Below are 9,135 nucleotides of genomic sequence, written 5' to 3' on the forward strand. Positions count from 1 at the left end.
ATTGTGTGAAAGGTGCTATATAAATGCAAGTTAACAAAGCCTTGCTGCCAGTTACCCCTCCTGTGATTACCGGGGCTGAAACGATTGGAAATGTACCGAATGATGTCGGCCGCATTGGGGTAACAAGATGGCAGTTATCGAGGCCGTGCACAAGTGGCTTCCGGAAGTTACTGTGGTCCATTGTTGACCATGTGTTTGCATTGTACAGGAAGGCTAGAGGACTCTGAACGAGCTATTTGACATTTAGCTTGTGGCTCTTAATGAATTTTATTAGATCACGCTCCCCTCCTTCCTTCAAGATTTTTGCGTTATTTCTTCTCTGCTTTTCTTTTATTGAGCACTGGTTCCACCCGCTGAAGGCTCTGACTTGCTGCTGTCAACTTCTGGCAAGCAAAACTCTGAGCGTCCCTCCCAAAGTCAAAACCGAAAATGCTGCATGAACTCAGTAGGTCTGGCAGCATCTGTGGAGAGCGAAACAGAGCTGAGTCTTAGTGACCCTTCTACAGCTCCCCTCACAAGCAGCTCCCCTCACAAGCAGCTCCCCTCACAAGCAGCTCCCCTCACAAGCAGCTCCCCTCACAAGCATGCTAATTCCGATTCCTGTTTTGCTGCAGAGAATTTGTTCACATCTCCTGTTTAAAGAGTTAATCTTCTGCCATTTACTTTTGAAATAGGTAATTACATACGGTCCAATTTGAACATGCCTCCGATCCTACCTCCGAGAAGTGGTGGATACAGGGACTATGAGAAAGATGCTCCCATCACTGTGTTTGGCTGTGCACAGGCTAGGCTTGTTGGTGAGTTAATTCTGTCAATATCTTGATCCATCTTTAGCGTGCCAATGCAGTTCGTATGGTATAATAGATTATTCATGCCCCCCCCGGCCCACCTTCGATTTCCTGTGCTGCATTATCTCGTCTCTGGCTCCCACAAAGGATAGCTTGCTCCCGAGATCCCTGGAAATGTTGTTCTGTGAATCTCACTATATATTTTACCATCAAGCAGGGAGTAGGGGGGCTGTTACAAAGGGACGGTGCTATGCAGAGAGCCGTACTCCGTTCTGGGCACCAGATTGTGGGAAGGTCATGTGGACTTTGCAGGGGATAAATAACTCCTCGACTCCTTTCCAATTCTTCTGCCAATTAGTTTAAATCTATGCCTCCCAGGATGTTTATACAAAGAAAAATTAAGTCCTTCATAATCACGAGGCCCCTCAATTTTATGAACCTCAATTGTATCTCCCATCATGCTTCTCTATTCCAAAGAAAACGACCTTCGCCTATTCCATCTTCCCTCATGATTAGATAACAAACTAGTCTTCATGGTCAATTTTCAACAAGGAAACTGCAATTAAAGATTGGCAAACAGGATCTCATCTCTACTCTCAGGACAACTGGGCTATCAGAAAAGTGATTCCTTCTGTGGATATTATATAACCGGCAATTAACCCAACATACTCAGGGCAGTACGGGAGCACAAGTGATTAGCACTGTGGCTTCACAGCACCAGGGTCCCAGGTTCGATTCCCCGCTGGGTCACTGTCTGTGCGGAGTCTGCACGTTCTCCCCGTGTCTGCGTGGGTTTCCTCCGGGTGCTCCAGTTTCCTCCCACAACCCAAAGACGTGCAGGTTAGGTGGATTGGCCATGATAAATTGCCCTTAGTGACCAAAAAAGGTTAGGAGGGGTTATTGGTTTACGGGGATAGGGTGGAAGTGAGGGCTTAAGTGGGCTGGTGCAGACTCGACGGGCTGAATGGCCTCCTTCTGCACTGTATGTTCTATGTCTATACACTAGACTTTGAGAGCCCATGACAGATTTATGATTTTTAACTGATGCTAGTGGAAAAAACAATTTATCCGGAAGTTGAATATGTTGGCCGGGATTTTCATAATGGTGAGGAGTGAAGAGGGGAGGGTGCCTTCCTGCCACCCCAGGAGTCGGCGGAGAACAGAACCCCACCCTCTGCCCTACAGCTGCTTAACGCTCCAACAAGCTTTATATGGCTGGAGGTGGGACTTCTGCCTGTCCCTCATCGAATTTCTACAATGCAGAAGGAGGCCATTCGGCCCATAGCGTCTGCACCTATCCTCAGAAAGAGCACCCTACCTAGGCCCACAGCCCCACCCTATCCCCCAAACCTCACCGAACCTTTGGACCCCAAATGGTAATTTAGCATGGCCAATCCATCTAACCCACACATCTTTGAAACTGGAGCACCCGGAGGAAACCCACGCAGACACGGGGAGAACGTGCAGACTCACAGACAGTCACCCGAGGCTGGAATTGAACCCGGTTCCCTGGCGCTGTGGGGCAGCAGTGCTAACCACTGTGTCATCGTGCAGCCCCGCCTTTGAGCGATACCGGCCAATCAGATTGATTGGCAGCTTTCTGTTCCCATCAGCGGTGGAGAGGACGGAGACTGCAAGGGCGTAAGTCCAGGATGAGGTGGGTTTAGGGAGGTGAGGCCGGGTTGAGGGGGTGGGGAGGGTGATGTAGTGTGGGAAGAAATGGGTTGGGGTGATGGTGGAGAGGTCAGGGGGGTTGTAGGCAGATTACTACCTGAATGGTTGTAAATTGGGAGAGGGGAGTGTGCAGCGGGACCTGGGTGTCCTTGTGCACCAGTCGCTGAAGGTAAGCATGCAGGGGCAGCAGGCGGTTAAGAAGGTTAATGGTATGTTGGCCTTCATTGCGAGAGGTTTCGAGTATAGAAGCAGGGATGTGTTGCTGCGATTGGACAGGGCCTTGGTGAGGCCACACTTGGAGTACCGTGTGCAGTTTTGGTCTCCTTCTTAGCCAGTTGCTCAGGATTGGACTCACTACTCCAGCTGCAGACTAACGTGTGCTTTTTGAAATGTTTTGTATAACTTCTTTATTTTTGTTCTCTTTGCTGTTTAGAAAGCCAAAGATCTGGTATTTTTTTAACTGCCTCCTTAATGTGTCCTGTCACCTTTTGAAGATTCGTGTACATACATTTTCAGGTCTCTTGGTTCCTGTACCACCTTTAAAATAGTAACATTTAATTCATATCGCCCCTTGGTTTTAAATCTAAATTTGACTTAATTATCTGGGCTTTTAAGTGCCAGACCTCTGGTGCGTACTCACTAGTGTGTCGCACATGGGTGCAGGTCGGTTACTGTTGGCCTCGATCATTATCTAAGGACAGATCAGCCATAAACCACCCTGCTGTGGCTCAGAATAGACCTGGAGAGGGAAATGGGGACCTTGCTGTTCTGTATGGTTCAGTGTCACAACAGAACTTGCTTCCCAGCCACTGGGGAAGCTTCCATTCAACGTACCTTCAGGGTAATGGCGAGGTTGAAGAGGAGACCCAGGAAAAGTCTTCGCAATGCCGCTGTGCTTGGGGTGAATCTGATTATCGGCTGTGCTTTATTTGTAGGTGAAGCCCTGCTGGAAAGTAAATCAGTCATTGATTACGTGTACTGTTCACCCTCACTACGCTGTGTGCAGACAGCATTCAACATACTGAAAGGTAATGGGACAACTGCCTACATTTACAAAATTCTTCCTAACCGTCCCAAACGTTGTAAGGCTCTGCTAATTGCATGACCCTCTTTGTACTGTCAGTTTTTCTGTATTAGGACTTTGCCATCACCGACCGGCCTTTCCACTCATCCATCATGACTAACTCTCACTGGGGTACGGGTCCCACACACACTGACTCTCACTGGGGTACGGGTTCCACACACACTGACTCTCACTGGGGTACGGGTCCCAGACACACTGACTCTCACTGGGGTACGGGTCCCACACACACTGACTCTCACTGGGGTACGGGTCCCACACACACTGACTCTCACTGGGGTACGGGTCCCGCACACACTGACTCTCACTGGGGTACGGGTCCCACACACACTGACTCTCACTGGGGTACGGGTCCCACACACACTGACCCTCACTGGGGTACGGGTCCCACACACACTGACTTTCACTGGGGTACGGGTCCCACACACACTGACTCTCACTGGGGTACGGGTTCCACACTCACTGACTCTCACTGGGGTACGGGTTCCACACTCACTGACTCTCACTGGGGTGCGGGTCCCACACACACTGACTCTCACTGGGGTACGGGTCCCACACACACTGACTCTCACTGGGGTACGGGTCCCACACACACTGACTCTCACTGGGGTACGGGTCCCACACACACTGACTCTTACTGGGGTACGGGTCCCACACACACTGACTCTTACTGGGGTACGGGTCCCCCACACACTGACTCTCACTGGGGTATGGGTCCCACACACACTGACTCTCACTGGGGTATGGGTTCCTCACACACTGACTCTCATGGGGTACAGTTCCACACACACTGACTCTCATTGGGGTACGGGTCCCACACACACTGGCCCACACTTGGGTACCGGTGCCACACACACTGATTCTCACTGGGGTACAGTTCCACACACATTGACTCCCCAGTGAGAGTCAGTGTGTGTGGGACCCGTACCCCAGTGAGAGTCAGTGTGTGTGGGACCCGTACCCCAGTGAGAGTCAGTGTGTGTGGAACCCGTACCCCAGTGAGAGTCAGTGTGTGTGGGACCTGTACCCCAGTGAGAATCAGTGTGTGTGGGACCCGTACCCCAGTGAGAGTCCGTGTGTGTGGGACTGTACCCCAGTGAGAGTCAGTGTGTGTGGGACCCATACCCCAGTGAGAGTCAGTGTGTGTGGGACCCGTACCCCAGTGAGAGTCAGTGTGTGTGGAACCCGTACCCCAGTGAGAGTCAGTGTGTGTGGAACCCGTACCCCAGTGAGAGTCAGTGTGTATGGGACCCGTACCCCAGTGAGAGTCAGCATCTTCAGAAGTGACATTGATAAAGTTTTAGTGGCAGGCCCATAGTTTATGCAGCAATGATTTGGAGTTACTCGTTTTGTTAAATGAGTTAGTAAGACTGTCACCACTGATCTTCCTTGAGCCTACCCTGAACTCTCCACTGTTATCGTTTCAATCCTCTGCCCCTCACCCACCTCATTTTGAACACTGTTCTAATGAAGCTTGATTAATATCACCCCATCTTTCCCCTTGTCACGAGTCATTGTATCTTCAATTGGTTCACAGGACTTCAGCAGGGACACCAGAACAAAATTCGGGTCGAGCCTGGGCTGTTTGAGTGGACTAAGTGGGTCTCTGGGAATACCTTGCCCGCATGGATGACAACAGAGGAACTTGCAGCAGCTAATCTGGGGACTGACACAACCTATAGGTAAGAATTAGCACAGAAAGCCCTCACCAAATGCCAGCATTCAAATGAGGCATTTCCCCTTTGTACAGGTCAAATAATTTGTCCTTGAACCATTTTGTGGGAAGTATTTAAATCCTTTGAGAACTATATTACTATGTCCATTGGCCATAAGATGATGCAGTGGAAATGGAGGTTCTTTTGTCCATGGTGTTGTTACCGGTTTAGAGTGCAAAGAGTGTGAACTATGAGCAATTTCTTTACTCGAGGATTGTACATGTTCCCAGTCCTCTATCGCCAATGGCTTTGGATGTTCAGTCGTCGAGTAGATTCTAACCAATATTTATATATTGCAGACCTCATTTACCAGCAAGTAAACTGGGGATTTCCGAATCCTATGAGACGTACATTAGCAGGAGTTGCCAGGTGATGAGGGATATCCTGGCTGAATGTAAAGTCAAAGGTAACTACAAGATTTGTCATGTAAGGAAACAACAGTATTTTCAATTGCGATTTTGAAGTGAAATGTGTTGGGGGAATGACTTCAATAACACAATGGGTGAGATTTTCTGGTCAGTCCTGCTGGCCGAATCTTCCGGTGTTGCCGATGGTGCCTGTGGCAGCTGGTGCAAACAATGGGAAACCTCATTGACCATGTTGGGACTGGAAGATCCTGTCGCTGGCCAGTGGGGGGTCCCCTCCGACGGCACAAAACACTTGGTGGAATATCCCGCCCAATGAGTGTGACAGATCCATCAGGGCTTGAGATGAAGTTTCAAACAAAATAATAACCAAGACTTGTGTTCATATATAGCATCTTTCACAAACATTTGACTAACATCTGGCATCATTAAAAACCGCCTTCAGACACAGACATACTCACTCACTCACTCACTCACTCACTCACTCACTCACTCACACAGTCACTCACTCACTCACACAGTCACTCACTCACACAGTCACTCACTCACACAGTCACTCACTCACACAGTCACTCACTCACACAGTCACACACAGACAAAAATAGCCACATGCACACAGACAGACACATGCGCGCACACATATTGTCAGAGCGGCACAATGGTTAGCACTGCGGCTTCACGGCACCAAGGACCCGGGTCTGATCCTGGCCCCGGGTCAGTGTCCGCGTGGAGTTTGCACATTCCCCGTGTCTGTGTATGTAATAGTTATCTTGCAGATGCTGGGTTGACTGTTGGTTTATTTTGGCTCTTAGGTAACAGTGTTCTGATTGTAGCACATGCCTCCTCCCTCGAGGCTTGCACTCGGCATCTCCAGGGGCTCTCTGCACGCAATTCCAAGGATTTTGTTCAGGTGGTCCGAAAGGTCAGTGTTGTGCGTCCCCCCAGCTGGGACAGAGAATGTTGCGGTGCGGTGGGATTAAAATTATTCTCAACTGTGAAACGGTGGAAGTGTACCTGTTTTTATTTTGGGTCACCTTTGTTAATAAACATGGATACTGGAGGGGTTAATGTTCACTGTGAGCAAGAGTTGGTCGGGCAGTGGGCTGCCGATGTTTTCTGGTCCAAGTCCTTGCATGTTTTTAACTGTCAGGTCTTGTTTTCGTTCCACTGCTCACCTGAGACAGGTGGAAAGTGGCAGCTGAACAGTTTGGGGCATATCAAAAGCAGAGGACCTGATGTTAGGCCACTTGCACAGGGGTAATTTTCAGAGAGATGGGCACTGGGCAGGCATAGGGGGAGATCAAGTCTATTTCACAGATTAGGAGGGGGCATCAGGGGAGCAGCAAGTGATTAGAGGAAAGGAAACTTTGAACAGAATAAACTTGAGGCAAGATGATAAATGTCTGGAACTATCTGGTGTGTAGAATATCCTAGGCAGTATTTGTAAGTGGGAAGACGTTCCAAAGGACAGTTAACTGTGATAAACACCAGGGCGGTGCAGTGGTTAGCACTGCTGCCTTCCGGCGCCAAGGACCCGGGTTCGATCCCGGCCCCGGGTCACTGTCCATATGGAGTTTGCACATTCTCCCCATGTCTGTGTAGGTCTCACCCCCACAAACCTAAACAAAGTGCAAGATATGTAATTTGGCCACGCTAAATTGCCCCTTAACTGGGGGGAAATAAAAGATTTTTTTTAAACCGTGGTCAACACCATTGACTTGCATGTAAGGAAATGGCCCAATCATTTTAAAGATTAATCAAAATTCTACAAGTCACAGGTTGACTTTCAACTGTTATGTTTCCCATTGTAAACTGGGTTCCAGATAGTTTGATGAAATGTATTATTAATTTTTGAAGTGTGGTGATGCAAGTGTGTATGAAGACGGAGGACAACGTAAACTACATGGTACAATTTTACATAAGGTGCAGGTACAGACAGAAGCAGAGGAAAGATGGGATCCTTCCATTAAATGATTATACTCCGCCTGAAGGGGCGGTAGGAGTGAAGTCAATGGATTGCAAGGTTATGGGAGCTGAAGAATTGGGTTCTTTCAAAGAGCTGGCACAGGAATGAGGGACCGAATGTCCCCTTGTGTTGTATGATTCTATTAATCAAGATCGCAAAGTTGGCTAAACGTTCTTCACCCAAAGGGAAATGGAATTTATTAATAGAATTGTAAGTGATCAGGAAGATGCAGTCAATCACAGTGGCAGTAAGTTGAAGGGGTATCTTTCTAGAGGAGGGTTATAAAATGAAGGTGGGTTTCAGATTATTAATTCATTGGGCCAAATAACTCCTAGAGCAGAGGAATTGGATGGCTCAATGCAAGTATGTGGGCCAAGTGGCCACCTCCTGTGTTGCATCATTCTATCATCCATGTTTTTCTTTCCTTCCCACAGATCCCGTATTTAGGATTCTGCGCCTGTGAAGAGTTAGAAGACGCAGGTATATGGCAACTGGTGGATCCTCCCATCCTGCCCCTCACCCATGGCCCCAATCACAGTTTTAGCTGGAGAGACATCTTGTACCAAGACTGAGGAAAAATTGGAAAAGAAGCTCGCCCATCACTGGAAGATAGAGCCATTAATAGCATGTGCTTCCACTTACGACGTCATCTCCTTTCCACATACTCTGTACGAGCAGGGTCATTTCACTGCCACACTCATTATAGTGTGTGTGATTCAACAGCCAACTGGTGCCCGTAGCTTTAATTATTTGATTATCTTGTATGCCTGTACAATACTTTGTTTTGACAGGACTGATTTTTCTTTCATCGGATTGCCTGAAGCAGATGATGAATGATTTATGTTCTTGCAGGGCCAAATATATTTGGGTCAGGACAAGATTTAAGTTCTGAGGCCTGGTTTGAATGGAACTTGAGTAAACTCAGAGATCCTAAATGTAGTTGAGGGACCTTGAGGTTGCTGTAGGAATAGTGCGTCGCACAGTGTCACTCGGACCTGTGGTGTACTGGAGCAATAACCGGGGCGCGGAATTCTACATAATGTGCTTCATAAGCAAAGATGGATGGTTTGAAATGCTTTCCCTGTGGAGCAAGGCTGACTAGGATTTCCTGCTCCATTTACATGGACTAGTGGGACTTTGCTTATCTCAAATTCGTGGGACAGTCGAGAAGTATTTTTTTTTCTCCTTCCCTGTTCTATTTAACTGAAGCCAAATATCAAAATGAATTTTAAATTAAAACCAAAGGAACGGCTCATGAGGTATTGCTGAAATGAAGCCTACAATCAGATATTTAAATATATTAAAATACACTTCACGTCCATCCTTAATTACTAGCCTACAATTGAGAAGAGTCCCTATTTATTGCGTGTATTGTAAGTGGTTATCCTGAAAACACAATTCTATGAAATCTAGTCAGGGAGGTGCTTATAGAATTGCTAATGCTGGACTCCCCAGCAGGAAGGCTGCCTCCAATGGACTGTGGCTACAACAATGATAGCCCTGGACTCCCCAGCAGGAAGGCTGCCTCCAATGGACTGTGGCTACA

At 47.9% G+C, this 9,135-nt stretch overlaps 1 protein-coding gene across 1 annotated transcript in view; it reads left to right on the forward strand.

Moving 5' to 3' along the window:
- LOC119953947 (ubiquitin-associated and SH3 domain-containing protein B-like) overlaps positions 1 to 8,811 on the forward strand; it is a 121,952-nt gene extending 113,141 nt beyond the window's left edge. The window contains exons 9-14 of the mRNA XM_038778663.1: positions 675 to 797; positions 3,398 to 3,490; positions 5,081 to 5,225; positions 5,558 to 5,664; positions 6,436 to 6,545; positions 8,024 to 8,811. Coding sequence (XP_038634591.1) covers positions 675 to 797; positions 3,398 to 3,490; positions 5,081 to 5,225; positions 5,558 to 5,664; positions 6,436 to 6,545; positions 8,024 to 8,161 — 716 coding nt within the window. The 3' untranslated portion in view covers positions 8,162 to 8,811. The remainder of the gene's footprint in view (positions 1 to 674; positions 798 to 3,397; positions 3,491 to 5,080; positions 5,226 to 5,557; positions 5,665 to 6,435; positions 6,546 to 8,023) is intronic.
- Positions 8,812 to 9,135: the final 324 nt, after the last annotated feature.

This window comes from Scyliorhinus canicula, chromosome 19, assembly GCF_902713615.1.
Source record: "Scyliorhinus canicula chromosome 19, sScyCan1.1, whole genome shotgun sequence".
Classification (NCBI taxonomy): domain Eukaryota; kingdom Metazoa; phylum Chordata; class Chondrichthyes; order Carcharhiniformes; family Scyliorhinidae; genus Scyliorhinus; species Scyliorhinus canicula.